Consider the following 27122-nt stretch of genomic DNA (forward strand, 5'->3'; position numbering starts at 1 on the left):
AGAACCCACGCATCCATCAGTACATGGTTCTCACACACAAACCAACAATAATGAACTATACTTTGAGTTGATTAAAAATGTATAAATAGATCAAAAAATGTAACACAGAAAAAGCAACACTGGTATACTGAAGACTGTATAATATTGAACTAGATAACTATAAAATTATTAGAATGATAGGTAGCTATAGAGGAACTATACGTTGAGTTGATGAGACCAACAGAGAGAAATTATATGATAACCAAATCGAATGTTCTATTTGAACTATAGCCTACTTTGAGTTGATGAGGCCAACAGGAAGAATTTGCATGATTGAGTATTCAGTAGAAATACATTGTAAACTTTTTTAAAGAGATAATAAATTATCAACTTTTTTGAGAGAAATATTTTTAAAAAATGAAAGAAGTTGAAATGCGTGAAGCGTTAATATATGTGACTTGATCTACTAGTCTACAATATCATTATTCATATTTTAGAAAAGTGAACTATTGATCAAAATTCGTAAGAGAGATAGTTTAGGGTTCGGCCTATTGTCCTTTCTTAATCAAATTCCATATTATGATTTGTGACTGATTAACTGTTAAATGGAAAAATAATAAATAACATCGTATATTGTAAGGGTAGGTTGTAGTTCAACGATGCTTTTACAAATAAATTACCATGAAATGTCATTACCCAAAATTAGCTGCCAAGTCTTTCGAATTCAGTTTGAAAACTGACATACAACAGGCATGATCTAAAGTGAAATTCTCAAACCCAATTTGAATAGAATAGAATTCCTAATTAAATATCAATCAACTAATAACTGACTCAAGAAAACAGGACAGCAAGCGGAAACATGAAGAGCTGTCACAGTGGATCAACCAACATAAAGCAACGAACTACTGTACCGGTATCTGAATAATTAGCTCAACTTTTGAAATGTGTCCAAACACAATCAACTGAGTAGAAACCAAACAGTTCTTGTAAAATTATTAAAACAGCAATGCATATAATAATTTGATAATCATTTTTAAATATAATAGCTATAGTATAATAATAACAATTATTTATAAAAAAATTTCAATCATTTCATGATATTAATATAATTTTCTAAGGAGGCACGCGTAGCCTTTTCATAATATTGCTTACATAGTGGAGAAAAAATAGTGATGCGATGAGGATGAGGGAAAATAAATGAAGATGAGAGATGAGCGGTCCTACAGTTTAAGGTGAAGAAGAAAGCAAACTTGATTAGAATTTTATTCCATTACTCCAAAGTTCTAACTCTTCACATTCATTCAATTCATAAGAATGAAAAACAATTGATTGCACAAATAAAAATCAATATTAAATTCAAAAACACCACATACGATGATATTATAGTGAAATTCACTTAAAACTGTAATTTTTTTTAAAAATAACACCAACTGTTCCCAAACTTCGTTACACCAATCAAAATAAATTTTAATTCCAAATAAACACAATTAAATAGTGATATTCACTTATAAATAACACTAACGCTTTCCATTGAACCGATGCAGGCAGTAATTGAATTTTATTTTAGATTGATAAAGTATGATCAGTTAATTCAAAAGTTGATTGATACCATATTCATACTCACCAATTCACTTAACACCTGTCATCATTGGTTGGAAGAAAACGTTGATTTTGTTCATAATGAATGCTGATGGTTGCAAGTGAATCTTACAATAATAGTTGCTGCAACCCAGGATAATGAAATGATCGCAAGTTATAATTGGATGAGCAATCGATTAATTCAGTGGACAAGGAAAGCTAGTTACTCATTAAGCTAACAAGAGTGAGACAGTCAGTCAGTGCTCACCAAATTCGAAATAGAAAGTGGCCTACGAATAAAAATGGGTCGTTGATGTTTGTAAACAAGCGACACAAACAACTACGTGATGATACACTCTGGAAGAAGAGAGACAGAAAATGGAGAAAAGCCGGTCAATGGTGGAGAGCAAAGGAGAAAGAAGGAGGAAGAAAAGTTGGGTGACAGTTTAAAACTGAACGGCCGTCACGATCAACAATTTAATTATCAATTCGCCCGCCCAAACATCGAAATGCCCTTTCGGCATCTCTTCGCGTTTATTTACTATTTCTCAATAAACTCCCATTTTCAAGATATGACATTTATAGACTACTTTTAGAACATCACTTTATAACGTTCTAGTCATTCATTAATAACTAATGAAAAATTCATCATCATTTGTGATATTTCCACTGTTCCAAAGAGCTTACTATATTTTACAAAATGCGTAGTTTATGCTAGTGTGTACAATATTTTGTTTTGAATTGGGAGTGAAGATTCATGTGGAACAAGTTCAACCATCATTTTCAATAATATCATATAATATTATTTAATGATAATGTGAATATTTTTTTGGTTTCTATTGAATACCTGAAATATCATTATCCAACATTATTCTAACTAGGCCTATATAAATATGTATTTCATCATACAGTATTTATTATATTTTTCCTTCGTTCAAGCCTTATGTACACCAATGCGATTGATGCTGGAAACTTTGGGTCTTCGCAAGTAGAACAGGTTGTTGGACATTGTTCTTCAACACAAAGGCGTTGAACACATAGAATTGGAGAGTCAGTTGCAGGTTTATATATAAATATTTTTTCATTCAGATTTTAAAGTTGAATTATGATTTCCGCTACTTGATCAGGAAAATATGAATTTATAGTTTTATTTGATCAAGGAACTTAGAATCTAAAAACATGTTGGAAAAAAGACCCTCTGAAGATGTCTGCAATAAAAATAGATTGTTTATCTACTCAGTACACAGAACTATATATAAAAATTAATCTAGGACTGGTTTTCATTGAGTGACAGGAGCATGTGAACCTGTGCAAAGGACCAACTTATTGTTTGCTGACCCCTGACTTGGTGCCAAAATTACTCTTTTTCCTAGTTGGCCCCAAAGTTCCGATCACCATGTGATTCGCATGACGGCAAAGGGAGCGGAAGAATTATTTCCCGCAAAAAATGTGCATGATAGTGGTATGCACAACTCTTTACTTCCTTCCTGCGAGTCGTGTGGAAATTTAATGGATAAAGTAATAGATTATTAATATTATTATTGGATAAAAATAAATGTACATACATGAGATTACATTGTGCTGATATAGACTGTTGAGTTGCACCAAACATCCAAGAGCTGGAAGAGAAAAATGTAAAAATATTATTTTGAAACACAATATACAATCAAACTAATACAATATTGATATTGAGCATACAATTCAAAAACTGGCTTTGCTTTTATTTCATGATTCATATTGATTTTAGAAAATCGTAAACATAATGCCTCCAAGATGACGTTTCTACAGTGAAATTAACACTTACTTTATAATTACTTTTAGTCCAGTCACTATATACATTGATTGGTGCATGCAATTTATATTGTAGTTCTGATTTTTTAATATATCATTTGGGTACATAAGAGAAGTCCAGAACCAATTTCTTCGTGCAAAATTTCCTTGTGCTAGATATAGGATGACCCAAAAACCTCGTATTTTCGGCTCATTCTCCAGTTTTCAGCTATTTCTGCCAAATCTCGTAATCGGACAGAAAAATTTGCTCTCGCCTTTTTTTAGATTAAAAAATTCTGAATAAAATGAGCTCATTCGGAACTCTCTATCTCCAATGAGCACTGAGTTATGATTTTTCAAAAATGAGTTAAATTTAAAGGAAAAATCAATTTTGATGAATTTCAGTTTTTGTTCAACAATATCTTCCGATTGTTAACATTTAGATGTATAATTCGAAATCCCTGTGGGCGTATTTTTGTGCTCTACAATCTGAAATTAGGGAAAGCGCTCTATCTCACAAAAAATTTCCAGGTACACCTGACAACAATGCTCCTTGTATTGTGAAAAACACCTAATTTTCAGCTTCAATCATCATCACCAACTACATTGTCCTCACATTGATATTTCGCACAATGACATAAAATCATAGTCTATGAGAATCACCCGTTAAGGTGCGTACAGACTTTCGTTCCGCTCCAAGACCGAACGTCACTCCAGCAGAGCGATTGATGATCGACCGGCGAGCAACAGTGGTTCGACCGGGGAACGCGAGAAGATCTACCATCTTCCGTAACGTTCATGATCGGTGCGAGTAGAGAGCGGAGGCGGAGCGACTGCTGTGCGATGGTGGTACGTGGGCGGTACGAGGGAGGAGCGTGCTCGGTGCGGGTTGGAAGCACGAGTATGTGTACGCAGCTTAAGATGCACTTCATTTAAGTATATCCTAGTGGAGAGGCGCGCTTAAGGACACCTCAAGGATCAAAATTTCAAACACTTATAACTTCTGACAAAATGCTCAGATTTCATCGTACTACACTTCATTCTTCTCGCCTCGTCAAGGCGGTTGAAAAACATGCATCATAAGTTGAAATCGGTCGAAAAATGAAACATTTATTGTTGAGTGTACTTAAGCCCATATTCCAATACACTAAAAAGTAAAAATTGTCAATTTCTATATTCAAAGATGAATGTCTTGTGAAATACTTTGATAAAATTTCCAAATCTAGTGAGGATGTGAAAATTGTCCCCCTCTACCCACTCCAATAAATGATACTCTTGATTCAAATACAATTAGAAAGTTACAGAAAATTTTAAAAATGGCGACTACAGTTTTTACATTTTTCGTGATTTTGCTGTTGATCAAGACTTTCTAAAACGATTCTGATACATCATAGAAACTCACGATTGATTTCAAATTGTAGTTAAATTCATCCTCTACGAGCTCAGTTGCCTAAAATCCAACTTGGATCACTCTGGAATATCATAGAACTTCCAAAACCGTTAATATGAGAAAAATATCTACAATTTCCGGATTTTTTTCAACAATCAAATCTCACTTTACGAACATATTTTTTCATGAATCGTTTACAGCAGATGAAAGAGAAGATGCTATTGCACATTTCTGGATCTAGTAATGATTTTTATAATAAGGGGTTACAGAGATAAATAGCTTTGAATATAGAAATTGGCCTTTTTTTTGTATTGGAATATGGGCTTACACTCACCAATAAATTTTTCATTTTTCGACCGATTTCAACTTATGATGCATGTTTTTCAACCGCCTTGACGAGCCGAGAAGAATGAAGTGTAGTACGATGAAATCTGAGCATTTTGTCAGAAGTTATAAGTGTTTGAAATTTTGATCCTTGAGGTGTCCTTAAGCGCGCCTCTCCACTAGGATATACTGAAATGAAGTGCATCTAACGGGTGATTCTCATAGACTATGAACTTATGTCATTGTGCGAAATATCAATGTGAGGACAATGTAGTTGGTGATGATGGTTGAAGCTGAAAATTAGGTGTTTTTCACAATACAAGGAGCATTGTTGTCAGGTGTACCTGGAAATCTATATGAGATAGAGAGCTCTCCCTGATTTCAGATTGTAGAGCACAAAAATACGCCCACAGGGATTTCGAATTATTCATCTAATTGTTAACAATCGGAATATATTATTGATCAAAAACTGAAATTCATCAAAATTGATTTTTCCTTCAAATTTCACTCATTTTTGAAAAATCATAACTCAGTACTCATTTGAGATAGAAAGTTCCGAATGAGCTCATTTTATTCAGAATTTTTTAATCTAAAAAAGAGGCAAGAGCATGTTTTTCTGTCCGATTACGAGACTTGGCAGAAATAGCTGAAAACTGGTGAATGAGCCGAAAATACGAGGTTTTTGTGCCATCCTGTATCTAGCACAATGAAATTTTGCATGAAGAAATTGGTTCTGGACTTCTCTTATGTACCCAAATGATATATTAAAAAATCAGAACTACAATATAAATTGCAAGCACACCCCCTTTTTTATGTCTATATTGACTGGACTATTTAAGCTGTCAGCATTTCTTATAAAAAGAAAGTCAATGCTTTGGATTTGAGCACTTCTGACAGTTTTCAGTGAATCCCTCTAGGCCTAAAAGATATGTTTTCACGGAAATTGTGTATTTGATTCAGATTAGAATGAACAGGATGAATGTGAAAAAAGACTGGTCAACAACATAATGTGACTTACCACTTTGAATGATAATAATAAAGAATTTAATAACACTTTCCATCAAAATTGTATTGGATTGATCTAAATCACACTAAGGAACAATATTGATAATATATTAACATTTACAATAAATCAGGAAAGTGATAAGTTATAAGTCCATAGCCATCTCTAATACAAGGCCCTTGCCTACGATATTCCAACGTCGCAGTGTAGGCCTAGAATCTAATACGTGATTGGTGAAAAAGATTTAAAAAATAATACCAGCTGATCTTTTTCACCAATCATGTATTAGAATCTAGGCCTACAATGCGACACGCTGCAATATCGTAGGCCAGGGCCTTGTATTAGAGGTGGCTATGATAAGTCACAATAAGTGAAAGAATACAATATTGATAATACATAAATATTTACACCAATACTAGATTAAGAATAAATTGGCGTGAACAAATGTAATGAATAATAAAAATAATACAAGGATGTTTTTTAATGTGCAGACTGCAAAAACCTGTAGGCTAAATAAATTGGAGAATCGCCAGAAATTTGCAGGCGGGAAAAAAGCAACAGTTGTAGAGTGCAACAAGCCAAGTTCAGTTGGAAATTTTCACTCATTTTTCATTTTTAGGAATAATTGCAAATTTTGAATATTCTGTTTTAAGGGATAGTTTGAACGTTTTAAAATAGCTTGAGAAGCGAAGAAAGCTTCTGAAATGTATCGGAAAACAATCTTGGACATTTTTCTTCCGCAGAAAATAACATTTTTTCAACCATTCTTGGAGAAGATTTTTTCAAATAAGTTTATTTGAAAAATAACCAATTGTGCAGATAGGAATGATATGATTAGAAAAGCCTGACTCCGAATGACTTCTAGTTTATTCCATTATTTGGATGTGGAAATTTGAATACATTGTTAATTACTGAAATAATTGTCTAGAATTAGTAAAAACTAGTAACCCATCATTCAATAGTTAAATTTACGAAAATTGGAGAGAAATAGACTATGAATACAGAGAATACCCTGCAAACGTACAAATAAGATTAGAAATAATTCTGTCTTCTTCATCATATGAAGATAACTCAGTCAACTAGGTACTGTAACAGTACCTATATCCAATAATGAATTAATTCATTTGCGTTTCAATTGGACTACATAGTATTTATTATTATATATAACTTGTATTAAAGTAGAAGTAGCCTATTTCACAGTGCTAAAGAAGCTCTACACAGTAAATTGTATTTTTTACTTCTTATTACAAAATTTTTATCAACTAACTTTCGTTCAAAACGTGAGACTCCAAGACGGGCAGCAAAATTATTTTCTTTTTTTTAATTGGCAGAAAAAAGTAGGTTTTCAGAAGTTCTTTTAATATATTTATTTTCCTAATATTTCAACCCCTCCATCAATTCTATTTCAAATTAAAATTGACTGATCCAACACCAAAACTAAGGTCTCACGGTCACTACTTACATTATAATTTAATCATTAACATTAAAAAAGTAGTAACATTAAAATTGTAAGACAAACAATAACTATTAAATAAGAAGGTATGTAAACAATAGAACAAATGGGTCAGATATTAGCAAAATGATTTATTTAATACATGAACACAAAAATCCTCTCTGGACCAGGATTGGGTCCAAAATGGTTTAAGAGTGTTGGCAAAGGCCTAAAGGGAATAGGAGCCAACACACTTATGCCTATTATTACCATGAACTAACATGGGAGTGTGAGAGAGAGAGAGAGATTACAGTAATGACGTGTATGAGAAATAACAAGAGTAAACCAATGTGTCCTCCTCTACAAACATCAAAGGATATCTACCACAACCTGGTCACTATTCTTCGTTTCGTTAAGCCTACAGATAGATAATAAAACAACTGTCTCTGCTGAGCAAGGTGTCTCATAGTTACTCAAGGGTGTAAAAATATACTGAGCATTCATTTTAATCGCAAATAGTGGCTGGTAACGTTAGCACAAACTCTCACAGTCAATAGTAGTCCAGTCAATATAGACATAAAAAAGGGGGTGTGCTTGCAATTTATATCGTAGTTCTGATTTTTTAATATATTATTTGGGTACATAAGAGGAGTCCAGAACCAATTTCTTCATGCAAAATTTCCTTGTGCTAGATACAGAGGTGACCCAAAATACTAATATTTTCGGCTCATTTTCCAGTTTTCAGCTATTTCTGCCAAATCTCGTAATCGGGACAGAAAAATTTGCTCTCGTCTTTTTTCTAGATTATGAAATTCTGAATAAAATAAGATCATTCGGAATTCTCTATCTCCAATGAGTTCTGAGTTATGATTTTCAAAAATGAGTGAAATTTGAAGAGAAAATCAAATTTGATGAATTTTAGTTTTTGATCAACAATATCTTCCGATTGTTACCATTTAGATGTATAACTCAAAATCCCTCTGGGCGTATTTTTGTGCTCTACAATCTGAGATCAGGTAGAGCGCTCTATCTATTGGTATTGTGAAAAACACCTAATTTTCAGCTTCAACCATCATCACCAACTACATAGTCTTCGTAGAGCGCTCTACCTGATCTCAGATTGTAGAGCACAAAAATACGCCCAGAGGGATTTTGAGTTATACATCTAAATGGTAACAATCGGAAGATATTGTTGATCAAAAACTAAAATTCATCAAATTTGATTTTCTCTTCAAATTTCACTCATTTTTGAAAATCATAACTCAGAACTCATTGGAGATAGAGAATTCCGAATGATCTTATTTTATTCAGAATTTCATAATCTAGAAAAAAGACGAGAGCAAATTTTTCTGTCCCGATTACGAGATTTGGCAGAAATAGCTGAAAACTGGAAAATGAGCCGAAAATATTAGTATTTTGGGTCACCCCTGTATCTAGCACAAGGAAATTTTGCATGAAGAAATTGGTTCTGGACTTCTCTTATGTACCCAAATAATATACTAAAAAATCAGAACTACAATATAAATTGCATGCACCAATGTATATAGTGACTGGACTATAGGACTATTAATTTTATGCTAGGCTATTGTTATTTGCAATAATATTGTACTTCGAATCAGAAACTAGATGAAAATATATACCACTAGCAAGTAACCCGTGCTCCGCAAGGGTAAGCTTGACAAACTGGACCTACTGAAATCTTGAAGAATTGAAAATAGGCCTATAACCATCCTCGGTGAATTAAGAATCTGAATGTAGAATTTCAAGTTAATCAGTCCAGTAGTTCATACGTGATGATGCATCTTTCGTAAATTTCCTTTATTCTTTTATAAATAAATGCTTGGAAAATACTATCAATTTGAATGAAAAGATATCATAAGTGGAGAAAAAAATTGATAACATAAATGAAGATTTAAAAACGGAATACGATAAAATAAAAAATAAATTCGTATGGCTTTTGTTGGTGGGGAGTTCCTTGCGGGAATGTTCCACCGCCTGAATATATAATTTAAGCCGTCAATGGGCTTTACGACTGTCATACTTCAGCCGGGACCGACAGTTTAACGTGCCCATCCGATAACACGGGAGTGATCTGTTTAAAAAACTTTTGGCTCTCAGTGGGGTTTGAACCCGGGATCTCTATGCTGCTACGCAAGCACTCTATCCAATCCAAGCACGGAATACGATTGAATTAAGATACTAAAAATATACAATTCAATGCAATTCAACTGATGGAAGAATGTTCAGTATAATTTTTATAATTTAACAAAATTACGAGGTCAAATGATACTATCAAAATAACATAACATTGGTTGAAAACCATTTGAAGAGTATTTGAAAATGGAATATATGAAGGGAAAAATACGATTTATAAAAGTTGGCAGCATATTGAAAGTGGAAGTTTGTGCTACATCTGAACCTAACTACTGTCAATTTACTTGTAACGTGTATTACACCGTTCAAGCAGCGCTTTTGAATGAAGAGAGAAGGATCGTGTAACAGGAGTGAGTGGAGTGGATGTTGTCCAGTGTGTGGGGGGCCAATTAAGTTGATCCACCGAGCCGAACCACATTCATCATTCACCGGCTACTATTAATAATTGGGGGCGACACTCCAGAGACCGAAATTGCGCCATTTTGTCGCCAAAGCCCTGATTTCCAATGCATTTCTGCTCTGGTGATCATACAAACAGAATACTATTGCTTCTTATGATAGTTTTCAGACATTGATAGAAAGAAATGAGTGAACACTATAAGAACTAATGGTAGGTTATCCTTTAACTGATCACCAGAGCCAAAATTCTGTGGAAATCAGGGCTGAGGAAACGCATGTCAATTGGAGCAATTTTACTGCAGCATTTAGGCAATCGTGCAAACGTTTATTTGGTTAATTTTAGAAGGTATCAAGCTCAAAAGCTGGAGTTCTCATGAAGTAATTTCGAAAATCATGGTATCCTTGTGTATTTCGAAGTTTTTTATGTCTATATTAAAGAAGTTATTTTGATGATACTTTATAGCTAGTATTTTATAATAAGAGATACATTAAAAATTATGTCGTATAAAAGTTCATTTGGTTCAGTTTTTAGTGGATTCATTACGTTTAAAAGCTGGGGAGTATCTAGAATTATCGTGGACAATAATCATAATATTGAAAGATTCTAGGATGATGTAGGGGTAATGTAAAAAAACCAGATTCAAACTTTTTAGAGTATTCATTCTTGAAATTTGGATTATAGTTATAAATATTTTAAGTGACTTGTAACGAGTCATAATTTTAAATTGTTTTGGACAGTAATATTTTTCTACAAAGAATCGAAAGAATAGCAGTTTTGGATTAAGTCTGTCGTACCCTGCCGACTATGTTGTATGATGTTTTCTTGTTTCAATAAGGGAATACAGTAATCATGTAGACAAAAGACCACAGATGATGGACCCAATTAACCTTATCTACTGCATTGCAATATGGACAATTCTCTCATTTACTGTCCCTACTAAATCTGTTTCGTCGAATTATTATGTTTAGTTTATTATACACTATTCACAACTGTAACCCGCGATTGTTCAATATAAATAATATATAAGAGAAGTAATTCGTCCTGGAATAATGAAAGCAGGATGAAATACAGCAGTTATTTATTTTCAAGCAAAAAACTATCCGAGAATGCCAAGCTACAGCACGCAATCAAGACAAACTGCAGTGATAATAAATCATAATGTAGCCAACAATAAACTGCGTAGCTGGTTTGCAAATTTTGGAGGCACTAAAATTGTCAATCGACTGTATCCGGATAACCCATTTTTATAATAGGATCACAATCTATTCCAGTTGCCGAACGTAAATCACATTCATGTCTTGAGTCGGCCCGAAATTCGCCTAAATATAGTGATGAACATGTAATTTACGGCCGGTCATTTCTTACTGTCAACACATCCCTTATGAAACAGATAAATACGAAGAGAGATTGGTTTCTCGAAAAAGGATGGAAGCAACGTTTAAATGATGTTGGAGAAGTCGTTTCTGACTTATGGAGCTTAATGGAGCGTAATAAATGTCGTTCAGCTTTCAAATTAATCCGATCTCACAAGTCTCGCTCCAGCTTAGTGGCTGGAAAATGTTTCTGGCGTGGAAATTATTCAACTACTAAGATGTGAGCTGATATTTCCATTCTGTAGGTCAATAGTCTCCCACTAAAAATATAATCTGAACATGTTTTTCTTTAATGTTTTGTTTAATAACGTATCATGATAATAGAGCAAAATATTGTTGCAATTTTGTTTCAACTAACTAAAAATCTAGCCTATAGTATAGGAATAGAATAGGCTACTCTTGCTTGCCTTGCTTCAGGAGATTGTACAAATTCTCAGTACAGTATTTGTTAGCAAGAATTTTGTAAACAAGTTTGAAATTTTCGGAGATTTCAAGGAGGAATGGACCGACTCTTGATATTTCTATAGTGTATAGTGTATAGACTACTCTATGTAGGTTTCAATAGGTAGGCCTACTCTTTGGTGAAAAAGTTGTTCTACAATCCTACTACAAGTTGTTTATTAATATCGGAAAATAGTATGTATGGGTGTGATAGTTATTTATTTGACAGTATAGGAGACAAATTTTATCGATTTTTGGAATGAAATTTGTAATATTTGTAATGGTCTGCAAAATTATTAACTAGGCTACACATTATAATCTAAAAATGTCATATTACGGTATAAGTTAATCTAGGAAAATTATGTAATAATCTAGTTTCACTACATTCCCTACAAGTTTTATTTCATTTAAAAAAATGTTGATTAGTGGTTAAGGGTTCAAGTGAGTCTGAGAACGAATATTTTATTTTTATGATAAAAAGCACATGCAAGTTTAGAATGATCATGGTTATAGAATTGTTAAGTTTTAACTCATCAGAGAGTTTGGTAAATTTAACATTGCTACTAATGCAATATTGGATTTACCAACCCCTCCCAATCTTTTACGAGGGTGTTCGATTTATGGTGGGGGGCTGTAATGATATTTAGGATATTAGGAGGGGGATTCATTGGACTTGGAGGGATGAGAGTCAATAAAGCTTGTTTTAGAGATGTGAGAATCAGTGGAGATTCAGCGCTGAATTATGAATCATAAAATCAGTCAAGTTCTATGTCCAATGAGGACATACAGTGATACAGTAGAAGAAATTTTGAATTTGATTTGAATGGAGCACCCCACGACATCTAGCGTAGAACTCAGCAACTACTGCCAAATTCTTCAACAGACCGAGAATATTATCACTGACGACATCTTCCAGAATTTTCATTATCTTAAAATTCTGTGACGTAAAAATATTTCGACTGTCCACAAAGAGCATGAGGTAATCGCGTGTAATTTATGAAAATGTAAGTAAAAAGTAGAAAATTTAATTTAAACAAAAATGTCTTATTTTATTTCAAAAATCACGTTTATAATATATTTAGACTGCATTTATACACTGAAGACTAGATGTATGAATGTAACAAAAATACATTTTTTTCAAACATTAATCATTAACAGCTTTCAACTCAAACAATTTAAATGACTTCTGAAACGTAAGCAATATTTGGAAAGTTATCATAATATTATTGACAATAATTGAAAACGATAGATTAAAATATAAATTATTCATGAATGCAATATTTTTAAATTAATTTCAAATGATTTTCTTGATAAGCGAGTCTTTTATGATAAGTCTTATTATAAGATTTACTGTACTGAGAATCTTGTGAATTTAAATATTATTGTAATTATATGACGAAGGAGAAAATGTTTGAAGGTTCCATGTGTTCTCCCAGGCTGTAAAATTTCATTGCATTATTTTAAGAACATTACTGTTGAACAGGAATAAAGAATTATCTCCAATTAACATGATTTATTATGACCATTTCTCAGAGTGGACGCAATTCAACAATTTATTTAAATTGAGATAGCATCAAACTTCAACTGGGTGCAATTATTGTAGAGCATTCAATGAGCGCCTGCTATTGTTCGAGTGCTCACTGACCTTGGCTCAGCACAAGTTTATCAACCTCTTGATAGAGGAAAACACTTATGTAGCCTAATTTTCCTCCCAATATCCACTCTTATCTCGCTAACTGTGTTGGTACGTGTTTATTACTCGTATAACATCCTTACAAAATAGAATATTCTATCATCAATTTGATGTACCAGTATTTGTAATTATATCTAGGCTATCAGTAACGTAATAGAATAGATTATTGTTGTTCATAGTTGCAAAACTAGGAGTGAAAAAATTAAGAATCTCACGCTTAATAAATTACTCAAGTATTTCATAAATCCACTTACTAAACTATTGATACAAGATAAAATTAACCAGTATTTGTTGTCAACAAAGATTAGACTACAATAACTTGGTTCAAAATAGTTGTCATCATTTCTCAAAAATAGCAAATTTTATTAAGTCATTAAAATACTTTTGTTCTATTCTCCCTGAATGTGTTTGTTTCAAATACTTTGATTTTATTTTCTTTGGATATGTTTGTTTCAATTTTCATTTTTCAATATTATTTATTGAATGTACAATATATTTATTAAATGTATGGCATTTTTGTCAAATTTTGAAAACTTCACACTATTATAAGTGCACGTCAAGGGTTGATTTGTACGGGTACTGTATTGACTGGGGACTGGCTACAGTGAATTCGTAAGCCTCGCCCAGGTAGGCACGTCTCTCATATCCATACAGTATATGGCCTCTAAATACTGTCATCACTCCTACATGTCAGGAAAAACATCTACACATTCACCAGAAGAGAGGAAGTGCATTCACATGGAACTCGAGGGAGGGTCAACTAGGATGCGCCGTGCTGTCGCCTGTCAAGAGTGAAGGATAGTTTTCCAGTGTTGGCTGTGTGAATGTTCAACTGCCTACCAGACTCAGTTAGGGCGCGCCCTGTAAATGTATTCAGGAACTCATTGGAAGGAGCTTCTACCAGTTACAGGATTTCTTTAGTGAGAGCTTCGCTGGACTGTGATATTGCCTACAGTTCGCCCCATCGCCCCACAGACACAGTGAGGAGTCTGCAAGTCCTAATTTAAAAAAAAATGCATTGCATCTCCAATGTTGGGATTGGATTCTGTTAAGTGCCACCCAGATGCGCCGGGGGATCTCAAAACCAGGAGGACCAGTGCTTGAGAAATAATGAATACATAATGTTTGTTAGTTCAATATTTCAGTAACTGATATTGTTCAGTTTAATAACTTGGATATCAGTTAGCCTAGCCTATTTATCAAAAGATAATGAGGTATGGATAAAAGGATAATGAAAATAGTTAATGAGGTACCTATTTCGGGTAATAACACTTATTACTGGGTGATATTAGGACATAACTATACTTGATAGCCTACTGTTTTCTCTGATACATAAAATGCCAAGATTAATTTTTACCTCAGAGGTCATGCATGATTAAGCGCGCAGATAAGAAACAAAATATGGAACATCACAATGAACGTGTGTACTTGCTGGTGGCGTTCAGTGTGAGCAGCCACAGGCAAGTCACAGCATGTCTCCATGGCTCTTTCCAAAATTTTGTTTCTCATCTGTGCTCTTGTCATGCATGATTTCCTGAGCATACAATAAAAATATTTATATTCTTATACACGATTCACATTAAATGAACTACGAGCTACTGGCCGTTTTCACATTAAAGATTGTTGGTAGATGACAATTTATTGTTGGCCGCAAATCGGCAAGTATGAAAACGGCCTGTACACTTATTTAAAAATAATAAATTCTCATTTTTAATTTTTAGAAATCTGATCATGTAAGAAGAACACCACTTGGGCTACTTTATAAATTATCTAGTTTGACATAGATACAACATACAAAATATGTAAACAAAAATTTTAAAGGTTAATTCATGCTTCTTATACTAGGATTCTATAGATACATCAACTACGACAGTTAACATTTTTAAATTAGTGATTCTTTACCGAAATAGCCGGTGACTGGTACGTAAATTCCAATTTATGGAGCCTAAACACTGTAATAAAATACGTGGGCGCGGCCATTATCTACGTTAAATTATCAATATTTTGATCAGAATTTAATGACAGAAAAAGAAACCAAACTTACAAGTCATACAGTTGAAAATCCAATGTCAAAATAATTGAAATCACGACACTAATTAGTTTTAAACTTTGAATTATTCGTTCTTTGACAACGCATTCTACCCAGTCGCGACAGCCATGAAGGACATAACCTACTTCTCTGTCTTTGTGTTCAAATACAACCCACAAAGATATATTTCAATGTATATTTTATAAAATACTCAAATCAACAGAGACATTTTACATGAGAAGACACTAACTTTTAACATAAGTGAACATTATAAATAAACTTTAACAAAAATAATATTTTCAACAATCGTATAGGATAATACACAATTATGACGTCACAGACTATCGGTGGATCGGTGACTGAATATTATTATTGCCAACTTTATTATTCTTTAAATAATTTTATTGATGAAATGTAGATTATTGTGGAATATGCTTATTTATTCAATCGGAAGGAATTTCGATAGAGAATTTTCGTGGATATTCATGCAATCGGCTGTCGATTCACCCGATTGAATTACGAAGCCAATTCTCATCGTAAGCTATCGAAGAACAAATAGAAAATGTAAATTGCTTGACTTGAGAGTTGTCAATGTATCAGTTAATCGAAAGAAGATCTTCAAGGATGTTCAGTAAGGTGAACACTATATAGATCAACATTGGTTTTCATAATTATGGGAATAATATCATTATTGACCGAGCGGAGTGAGGTCTAAGATTCAAGTCGACGGTTTGGAATTCTCTTAATGTTTATATGTTGCGCATTTACGGCGAAACGTGGTAACAGATTTTCATGAAATTTGACAGGTATGTTCGTTTTTAAATTGCGCATCGACTTATATATAAGGTTTTTTGAAATTTTGCATTTCAAGGATAATATAAAAGGAAAAAGGAGCCTCCTTCATACGCCAATATTACAGTAAAAATTAGACTATGGAATTATTCATCATAAATCAGCTGACAAGTTAGTGATTACACAGATGTGTGGAGAAGCCAGTCTATTGCTGTATCTCCATAAGGTCTATAGTTTCAATCAGGTACTTGTGGATGAGATTACTGCATGAGGTCTACTGCTCACAGAACTACTAGTATAAAAGGAAAAAGGAGCCTCCTTCATATGCCAATATCGGAGTAAAAATCAGACTATAGAATATTATTCATCATAAATCAGCTGTTTAGTGAACTATAATACTACCTGTTCAAAAACATCGAACATCTTGTGAATGTATCTTTCCATCAACGTAAGTAAACAGTTGACTATAATACTACCCGTTCAAAAATATCGAATATCTTGAAAATGTATCTTTCCATCAACGTTGTAGACAGTTGTAGCCAGACCTGATAACAGCGCTCACACTCACATTCCAGGACGACACGTCACGGTACGATAGAACAGACAACTCTATGTTTATCTAGACATTTTAAATTGATAAATTATTTATCAATTTTTGAGAAAACATAACAACAGGTCAATGTAACTTACTGAGCGCGAGGTCTACTGTTCACAGAACTACTAGTAATCATGAAAATAGACATCTGTCTAATGGCATTTCTGCATGAGGCAATGATTTTAATGTGAAGAGGTTGTTAATTTTACAGAAAAGAGCTGTTAGGACAATAATTGCTCATGTTCATAGCCAGACACATTATAAATCACGTTTTTAGAACTTGAAATTGCAGAAAGGGAGATACATCCTTGAAAGGAGCTCCATGCCATTTTTAGGGAACCTGACATTATTGGTTGTAAGGAAATGAAATAAGATGTGCAGGACATGTCCAGAGAATCAAGTGTAACAAACGATGAACTATACTGCACAGTACAAGGAAAAATATGAGTGATAATATGTTCTAAACTCAGATGAATGGATGAGCTGGAAAAAAATATTTGAGAGTAGGGAAAACGAGGACTACACTGGATAAATATGTTGGAGACTTATTGTGAAGTCAAAATTCATCTATCGAGTTGTAGAGCTACATAAGAAAGTAATATGAATAAAATCTGGTCCTGATTGTCGAAAATTTGTTTTTAATATTCATAAATCATTTCAGTCAATTATTACCACTTAAGTAGGATTTTGTCTTTGAAATCCTTTAGAAGTTTCAATACAGAAATAACCCAAAACCCGAGCTTTATTTTTAAATCAAATCCAAATCTCCAGAGGTGTATCACTGAATGAGTTTGCTTTTCCAATTTCTCTATTGGCAAAATGCTCAGCAGATGCTCTGTATACTTTTAGAAACACTTATCGACTGTCAAAAATCATGACGTAGAATTTTTGTTTTCTCTTTTGTTGAACTCTCCGAAACCATAAAGTTGAAGATTACTCTTACTTCTCTGTACCGAAACAGACTCAGAAGAAATTACATCACATCGAAACAACAGACATCGATGATCGAATCGAGCTTTCAGACCATCGATAAAGAGGAAAAATAACAAAGAAATAAAGAAAACAAAGCAGAAAGCCCAAATTGGTAAACCACGTGTATTTAGCTAGCATTTGTAAAATTCATAAAAACATTGAATTTTCCCCTAGAGAAGATGCAGCTTATGTACTATACAGGTCAAGATGGCAAACGTGTCTATACTATGAAGGTAAGTTGTACATTAAAGACATAATCCCAAAGATTTTTAATTTCAAATGTTTTAGGTTATGTTATTTTTTAATGTTTCCCTTGAAACATTAAAATTAGTCGAAAGCGTTTCTCTCTTTCTTTCGCTGCACGAGTACCAGTAAGGCTGGTTTATAAAATATGAGTTTATAAATTATAATGTTTATGTTTATAAATAACTACAGCCTGGGATGGGCTTTGGCCTTCTCTATCATTTCCTCCACTTAATTCCATCAGCAGTCGTTGTCTTAACTCTTGAACTGTCATCTTTTCATTTCCATCCCTGCCAATTTTTTACAACAAAATTAATTTAGCAATTTTGTAGCCATCTCTTTCTTGAGATGGTTGTCCAACTTGCTCCTCAGACGTTAAGAGGATGTTGGCTTTCTTCCATTTGAGCTTTACTAGTGTCTGGTAGAACGCTAAAAACAAAGTTTACATTTTCATGCTTTGAAGTTGAGCCTTTGGAGAGGAGTTGCTTTTGTACATAGCAACATTGGCCGTTTTAACACTTACCAATTCCTCAAGGGCACGACAGGACAGGAAGCTCTCCGATTGGCTGATTTAACTTGACGTATTGGGAATCAACCAATCGGAGAGCTTCCTGTCTTGTCGTATCATGCAGCAGTGCCGTCGAGGAATCAGTATGTGTGAAAACTTACTGTGACTGTGCCCGGCACAGTGTGCCGGTCATGGACTAAATATACTGAAGTTTAAAATTATTTAGGCTAGCCTACGCAAATAAATCGCATTTTAATTGAACATCATTTCTTGCCAAAATTTGTGGACATAGGACCGTTGGGAGGACCAAAGAAGTAAAAATGTCAGTTAAAAGTAAAGTTTCTACATTATTTGTATACTTTGTCTTTATGAAACTCAAGTCTTACTTTTCAGTAGGCCTATTTATCATCCAAGTTATACATAAATTATTCAAGTTAAAGTCAACAAACTAAACAAATATTTTCTTTCCATTTTCAGAAGTACAGTCCAACTGGCCTTCCTACAATGTCTGCACATCCTGGTAAGTTTCCATGATTCAGTCTTATTACAGAGATGGGGGTTGGTCTCCTTGTAATTCTTAAGGGAGACCAAAAAAGGTCAGCAGCAAGTGTTTAAAAATAATGGCTACTGACATTTTTTATAAGGGGTGGGGGGTTCAAGGGGTAGTGGTTGAAGCCGTATTTTCTTTAAATTTAGGGGGGTGCGTCCCCCATATGTTGAATGGAATTATGTGGAGGAATCTGATGGGCAAAGTCTGCATCAATGATGATTTTTACTACAAAATATACACATGAACCAATATCTATCATAATGAAGAAAGCTAAGCGGAGAATAAATAAATTGATGATACTAACTGAGAATAATCGCCCCCTGTGGGGTGGGGGAGCTTTGAATCGATCATCGTACTCAAGAATGTGTTGAAAACCAGAATTCATTCACAGTATCCATGCTTGTCGTAGGAGGCGACTAAAATGGACCTCAGGCACTACAGAAGTTGCCTTACCTTCAAACCCACGGGATCTACCCCATCAGGGCAGTTTCGGAGGGGCAAAAAGAAAAACCCAAGAGACCAGAGATGGGTGAAACTCCAGGCACAAATGTAGGTCAAGAGGCTAAGTCGAGGGTGACCAGGTGCCCTAGAGGCAATTTGGTGACCCCTCCTTCAGCGCAAGGACCTACAAAAAAGCCAGAAGTGGAACTCACGTAGCTCACTAGTTTGTGGGTGAAGACCAAAACTCACCACTGCTCAGAGAAGGGCGGCCATTCAGGCAAAGCGTCTTACCCTGCAGAGTTTCGGAGGGGCAAAAAGAAAAACCCAAGAGACCAGAGATGGGTGAAACTGCAGGCACAGAAGTGGGTCGAGAGTGGCCGGGTGCCCTAGAGGCAGTGTGGCGTCCCCTCTCTCAGCGGAAGGACCTACAAAAAGGTCAGGAGTAGAACTCACGTAGGTCATGAGGAATAATCAGTCTGAAGAGACTGTAAAGCATATCACACTGGATTGCAACAAGCAACCGGGTGATGAATGGGATGTTAGCAGGCTAACTAACATACTATTTGGGAACACAATAAGCTTCGGTTGACGTGTGGGGTTCTTTGAACCTATGCATCCTTGAATCTGTCCCTTCAAAACAATAAATAAACTGAGAATAAGGACATTGCGAGTGAGTGTTTTTAAAAATGAAAGATGAATGCAAGAAGCTATTTTGAAATTACTATTTTATTGGATGTTATTAGACCTTGTGAAAATATTGGATATTACAAAACAGTAACACATGTGAATTTTTCTTCTATCCTAGATACCGTATTGTTCATTTATTTTTTTTCAATTTCAATTTATTTCCAAAAAAAAACATAATACAGGAATATGAAATACAACATATTTTGGAATCCCCCTACTAGACTATCCATCTGTGTGTAGGGGAGGAGACAGCCAACACAATTGCCAACAATTTTGTTCATTTGCTCTTGAAAATGACTTGAAAGTTCGAAACATGTGTAAAAATAAAAATTAATATTAAAAGGGTACTTTGATTTTCAATTTTTATGTACTGTATTGTATATGTTCATGATTGATGATTGTAGTATAACAATAATAATTTTAATGACATGGTTTGTGAATTTCAGCTCGATTCTCACCTGAAGACAAGTTCTCAAGAGAAAGAATAACTACAAAGACAAGATTCAACCTACTACCAACACAACAGAAACCAATAGTCTACTAAATCTCAAAGGTAATTATTTTGTAAAATGTTGATTCCTCTTCCCAGATTATGGAGTAATAAATCCAAAGGCCCAGTTGCTCAAAAGCCAGTTGAATTTTAACCGTGATTAACTTTACGAGAACCAATCATAGAAAGTTTTTTGAAAAGACGGCTTCTCTGATTGGTTCTCGTTGAAATAATCACGGTTAAAATTTAACAGACTTTTCTGCAACCGGCACAAAGTGTTTGAATACGTAGAATTTCATAAAAAAGCAAAGTATTGCATCTATAAATATTAACGTAGGAGAATACTTTTTCATTTTGAAAGGGAAGTAACTTACACTTTTTTCAGGCACGTTTCGGATATTATTCCCTCTTGAATCGTCGAAGTGAATCATCAAAATAAATAATTTCATTGTGTCATCGGGTATCAAATCACTTTATATTCTGAAACTATATTTGTTTTTGTAATATTGGGTTCAATATCCAAATTCTAGAATAAGTCAACACAGTAAGATAATAAAAATGAATTCATCCAACATGCCATCTTCCATCAATATTAATTTTTGAGTAGATTTTAGTTATGTAATGTTCCTGTTGACAGTCCATGTTAGTGATTGCATTTAATTTATACTTTTACTATTCCAGCATTTTTATTCGATGTAACTAGTTGAAAGTGAAAATGCCAAATATTCTTAGGCTTTTAGTGAAAATCATAGATGTCAAACATAATTGCATTGCAATGTGTTGTCAAGTTGCTCTGTGAGTTTTACAAATATTAATAATTTATTATTTTTTCAATTTCAGGAATCCAGTACAATGAAAGTTTACCAAGACGAGGATTACAGCATTACATCGCAATGATTACACCTATAAAATATCACAGTAAACTATATTCAATTATTACTAAAACAAATTTTCAATTTAAACTCGTAAGATAGGTTTTAATAATTATGATAAATTTTGTTCAAGTAATATTTATTAAACACCTTGTATTTATTTGAATAAATCTTTCTTTATAAAAAACAATTTTTATTTTTTCACATGTCACATCAAATTTTAGTGAGTTAGTCTATGAATCTTAGAACAATTCAATTGATTTAATTTAGCGTATAAAATGTTCCAAATAGTATTAATTTTATCTGTTGTAAACACTAAGTATTATCAGAAACTTCACCTGAATACACAGCAAGTCCTGTATGTACAGTAAGTCTATTATAAAAAAGAGCCAATTCATAGTAGCCTATTGACTAAAGTGGTTCAACTTTGACCAATAAAAAAAAGAAAAAAAAGAAATAAATAGGTGAAAAAAAAGAAATCCAATCCTCTAAGAAACGTATTTACTAATAAATAATTAACGTCCAGTTACTCTTAGATAATATTCACTATCCAATTTGTTCTTAATTAACTTTATAGATTCCATGACTAGATTTGTGCTACATTTATTTACACTTAAATTCAATAACACCTACTAATAATTTTTCATTTTATGATTGAATATTTATATTTTCTGTTATATTCGATTGAACAAATCTCTGGCACCTTGCCTTCACGTACTCTCTGACAATCTCGTTGATGATTTTTTAGTGAAAGCTAGTAACCATTTATTTAGTTTTGCTCCATGTTCATGGAATCATTGGAATCAATGGAATCATTCATTTTACATACCAGGAAATTATTTCTAATTGTAATAATTAACAATAATTACTAGTTCACAAATAGCATATTTGGTGCTTTTTTATACCTATTTGACTTCTTCAAGAAAGTCATCAGAACAATCATAGTGTTTCAGAGGATTTGTATAAGTTATTAACTATAATTGCAGAGATATTTTTTGAAGTGAAATAAATGTCCTTGTTTTCTATAAACATAACTTCTATCATAAAGCTAGTAACTATAATATTAATGAACACTTGAATCCCCTACACTACAGTATTTTCGATTTTGGTTACTGCCTTTCTACTTCCCTCTCTCACTTCTCCCGTTACTCTTCTATTTAATTCAAATATTTTTTATTCAACAAATGAACAGATACATTGAATAACGTCATATATAATAAAAAAACAAAACAGTCAATAAGAAATTCATCACAACTAAATCTGAAAAAGATTTTCAATTAAAATGTTCAATCAAATCTGAAAAAAATTTTCAGATTTTTTTCTGGAAAAAATTTCTTCAGCTTAGCTCTAAAAATCGCCAACTCCTCCATGGACATTAAATTTCGGGGCAGCATGCTAAAATATTTATCTCCCATGAAAGTTGTCTTGATTTTGAAAAATTCTAAATTATGTCTCTGTACGATTCTTCCTGATCTAGAATTATATGCATGTGAAATACTACTTCTCTTTTCAGTGATTTTTTGAAGTACATTATGGCGTCAAAAATAATTATATTGCCCATAGACTGTCAATATGCCAAATAAAAAATTTGTTTTACAGAGTCCCTCCTTTTAATATTCATGATAATTCTCAGTGCTCTTTTCTGCTGAACTAATATTTTCTCCAAGTTTCTTTTGGATGTGCTTACATAGATACACATGCCGTACGCTGTATTGGAATGAACTAATGCGTAGTAAATTGCTTTCAGAGCATTTAGCCCACATCAATTGGTCGTACGCCTAATAGCATATAGTCCTGGTGATATTTTTTCAGTACATGATCAACATGCTTGTACCATGACAAATGTTCATGATCAATCACCAAAACTAGGAATTTTGTGCTAGTTAAATGCTCTAAAATTTCATCATCTTTATAAATAAAAATCGAGCCTCAAATTTCGACATTCAATAACTTTTTATATGTGCACCGAATTTGATGATTTTTCTTTAGTTGTGTTCGTTATGTTCAGGGACCAGGTTTATGGCCTATCAAATTTATAATCTGACTTCAGGACTCTTTCCTACGGTCCATCAGAGTTTACATCTAATCCTTAAGGTGCGTACAGATATACGCGCCTCGAACACGCTCCGCACTCGCTCCGATCATGAGCGTTACGCGAGATGTTACGCAAGGGATCGCTAGAGGTTCGAAATATGTTCGAAGGATGATCGCGCGCTTGTCGTATTGTTAATTTCGCTACAACCTAACCTCACAAATGCGAAACGTTCAATCCAGCTAATCGGGTGACAAAACTAAATAAAATATTCTGACCAGGGGATATAATAACCTGACCTGGGTATCATAATAATACATTATGTTTGATAAAACAATATTGAAACTTAAAAGTACCCTTTATTATTTAAAATAAGCGTGGTTGTTACCGTTAGTAATAGAACTTTCAAAGCAGATAAGATTAGATCAGTCAATTCATAAAAACTTCTGAACATTTACTCTTTATTATTTAAATAATTAAGGGTACTTCAAGTTTCAATATTGTTTTATTTATTTATAAAAGTAGCCCATTCAAGTGAAGTGTTTTTACATTATGTTTATATAATAAATTGATGATAATTATTATGTTTGTTGCATTTATGTTTATGTTTTATTACAAAAAAGGTTATGTCTGTCAATGTTTTGAAAGGTGAAAGGCGTGGTTGGGTGTTTGGCTTCTTTCTTCCATATTCTAATATGCTGATACCTATTATTAATTTTTTTGTATATTTTTACATTATTCAATTTCAAAGATTTAATAATTAATAACAGTATTAATTTTGATAAGTTTACATGCTAACACAGAGATCGCAACTGATCCAACAAAAAAGTTAACGGCGCATACGCAACTATTGGTTAGTTCGCCCTAGGAACTTGCCAAGCTCAAGCTCTGTTACACGCTCTGTTCGCGTTCCGCCCTTGCTCGACCTGCGATCATCTATCGATCTGTTCGAGTGACGTTCGATTGCGGAGCAGATCGTAAGTCTGTACGCACCTTTATGGGAGAAGATTCGTGAGCTGGCCACACACAGGAATAAAAATCAGCTGTTATAATCATTGCTTCATCCAACAGCCTTCGATAGATAGTAGACAAGTGCTGCTCCATAACCGCACATGTATTTTATTCTAAACGCCCCGACTAAAAACGAAATGACTGTTCTGTGTGTAAACATCCAGCAGTGCGGCCTCAGGTTGAAAACATAGCTTTGTTTTCAAATAATTGTGCTGTCTTCGGTATCAGAATTAATTTATTTTTAGTAAATTATTTAATTTTGAGTTAGATAATTATCTATACTAGTAGTTCTGTGAACAGTAGAGGTCACGCAGTATTCTCATCCACAAGTACCTGATTGAAACTATAGACCTTATGGAAATACAGCAATAGACTGGCTTCTCTACACATCTGTGTAATCACTTGTCAGCTGATTTATGATGAATAATTCCATAGTCTGATTTTTACTCTTATATTGGCGTATGAAGGAGGCTCCTCTTTCCTTTTATATTATCCTTGAAATGCAAAATTTCTAAAAACCTTTTATTTACGTCGACGCGCAATTAAAAAAGGAACATACCTGTCAAATTTCATGAAAATCTATTGCCGCGTTTCGCCGTAAATGCGCAACATATAAACATTCAAACATTAAGAGAAATGCCAAACCGTCGACTTGAATCTAAAGGTGTGTACAGACTTTCGCTCTGCTCCGCAACCGAACGTCACTCCAGCAGAGCAATTGATGATCGACCGGGGAGCAAGAGTGGTTCGACCGGGGAACGCGAGAAGATCTAACATCTTCCGTAACGTTCGTGATGGGTGCGACTGCAGAACGGGGGCGGAGCGACTGCGGTACGATGGAGGAACGAGGCAGTACGAGGGCGGAGCGTGATCGGTGCGGGTTGGAAGCGCGTATATGTGTACGCAGCTTTAGACCTCACTTCGCTCGGTCAATTACTACTAATTGATTGAGAAGAATATGTTTTCGGAATAATAAAATGCTGCATGACTAAGCACATATAAAGTCCGTATTGAGATGTAAATGAAAATATTGAGTGACAGATAAATTTCATTATTCACCAAACAAAATCTAGTGTGACATGAGATACATTGACTTTTTGGCGGTACGAAGTTCGCCGGGTGAGCTAGTTTAGTATAATGTTTGGACTTGAAACACCTCTGCTCTGCCTAGTTGAGAAAGGTAATACTACTGACTTATTGGGATTTAGGAAGAGATTTTGGCTGTTCAGAAATTTATTGATTGCTGTTAGACCCTGGGCTGATGATTTCTCCACATCCTGTACTGTATTACCCGTAAAAATAATGTTGGCATCGTCCGCATAAAGACAAACAGATGCCTGTCCTCGGATCACCTCAGGTAACCCCTTAATGTGACATAGAAACAGTAAAGGGTCTAATATGGAACCTTGCGGGACGCCGTAATGAAGACTTTTGAGCTCAGAGAGATACTTCATTTTATAGTTGATTGAAGAGGTCACATCAATCCTCTCCAATTCCACATATTGTTCTCTTCCCTTCAAGTAGGATGAGAACCAGGACTGCTCTTTCCCCAGCACTCCCATGCCCTTCCTAAACAGCACTCTCTCACTTCCTAAACTTCAAATTATAGTAATCTAATTATTATACTTTTGTCAATGTTACATTTTCATTACCATCCCTATTCTTATGCAGCAATCATTTAGGGCCAGGACACATGAGGCGTTTTTCAGACAAGTCGGCAGGGCAGAAAGCTCTCAGATTGGATGATTATCAGCTGATTCCCGAACGCCAACCCAATCAGCAAATCGGAGAGCTTTCTGCCCTGCCGATTCGTTTGAAAAACGCCTCATGTGGTTGGCCCTTAAACACGGCTTCAAAATTCTCCTGCTCTCGTCGCCGTCATGCAATTCGTGCGTTGCGATGTGAGTTAGACCTTTCTTGTAAATATTATCAAATACTTCTGATAGGCCTACAACACCCAATGCTCACTAAGTGGAACTCCCTTCATTTCAAAACATTCATTTCAAAAAATCAGCATTCCCTACAAATAACTAAACATGAACGCTTCCCATTGAACTAGTGCTGAAGTGACAAACAATCAAACAATCAAACAATGTAGGTTTCGATTTCGTTGCGACCGCCCCGTCGCCTAACCAGCCTCTGCCATCTTGTGCGGTTGGTTTGCACACCCGACCACCTTCCCAAAGCGAACGGCTTCTCGGCTGATGTGAACACTAGCTGATATCCTCGAGACCTAAAACATATGGTGTCAAATTAAATGATGGTAGAAAAATATGGTGATAGCCTAAAGCTAGGGGCTGATTACACAGTGACATGTATTATCATAGATAATTGATTGTTCACGGTCATCGAATATTTTTGAT

General features: G+C 34.2%; 3 protein-coding genes across 11 annotated transcripts in view; 1 reads left to right on the top strand and 2 right to left on the bottom strand.

The window, feature by feature from the left end:
* Positions 1 to 15921, bottom strand: part of LOC111044788 (myocardin-related transcription factor A) — a 178984-nt gene extending 163063 nt beyond the window's left edge. Inside the window, exons 1-2 of one of the 2 annotated variants that reach the window (XM_039429759.1) lie at positions 15440 to 15556; positions 3123 to 3176 (exon numbers count right to left, since the gene is read on the bottom strand). The gene's annotated coding sequence lies outside the window, so the exon portion shown is untranslated. Of the gene's footprint in view, positions 1 to 3122; positions 3177 to 15439; positions 15557 to 15581 lie in introns of those variants that run through there. The other variant, XM_039429758.1, reaches the window with a different exon arrangement.
* Positions 15922 to 17851: 1930 nt separating this feature from the next.
* LOC111044803 (H/ACA ribonucleoprotein complex subunit NOP10) lies at positions 17852 to 22191 on the top strand. Its single transcript, XM_022330027.2, has 4 exons — positions 17852 to 18158; positions 19154 to 19196; positions 20801 to 20907; positions 21685 to 22191. The coding sequence occupies exons 1-3, from the start codon at positions 18105 to 18107 to the stop codon at positions 20896 to 20898; spliced, it is 195 nt and encodes a 64-aa protein (XP_022185719.2). The 5' UTR covers positions 17852 to 18104; the 3' UTR covers positions 20899 to 20907; positions 21685 to 22191.
* A 340-nt stretch (positions 22192 to 22531) lies between these two features.
* LOC111044787 (pancreatic lipase-related protein 2) overlaps positions 22532 to 27122 on the bottom strand; it is a 34395-nt gene continuing 29804 nt past the window's right edge. For all 8 annotated transcript variants that reach the window (XM_039429761.1, XM_039429765.1, XM_039429762.1 and 5 more), the window contains one exon: positions 22532 to 26992. In XM_039429761.1, coding sequence (XP_039285695.1) covers positions 26845 to 26992 — 148 coding nt within the window. In that variant the 3' untranslated portion in view covers positions 22532 to 26844. The remainder of the gene's footprint in view (positions 26993 to 27122) is intronic.

The sequence above is a fragment of the Nilaparvata lugens genome, chromosome 5 (genome assembly GCF_014356525.2).
Source record: "Nilaparvata lugens isolate BPH chromosome 5, ASM1435652v1, whole genome shotgun sequence".
Taxonomy (NCBI): domain Eukaryota; kingdom Metazoa; phylum Arthropoda; class Insecta; order Hemiptera; family Delphacidae; genus Nilaparvata; species Nilaparvata lugens.

Coding starts and splice junctions, on each gene's coding strand:
- LOC111044803 (XM_022330027.2), top strand. CDS start 18,105: ATGCAGCTTATGTACTATACAGGTCAAGATGGCAAACGTGTCTATACT. Junction 18,159..19,153: donor AACGTGTCTATACTATGAAG/GTAAGTTGTACA, acceptor TTCCATTTTCAG/AAGTACAGTCCAACTGGCCT. Junction 19,197..20,800: donor TACAATGTCTGCACATCCTG/GTAAGTTTCCAT, acceptor TGTGAATTTCAG/CTCGATTCTCACCTGAAGAC.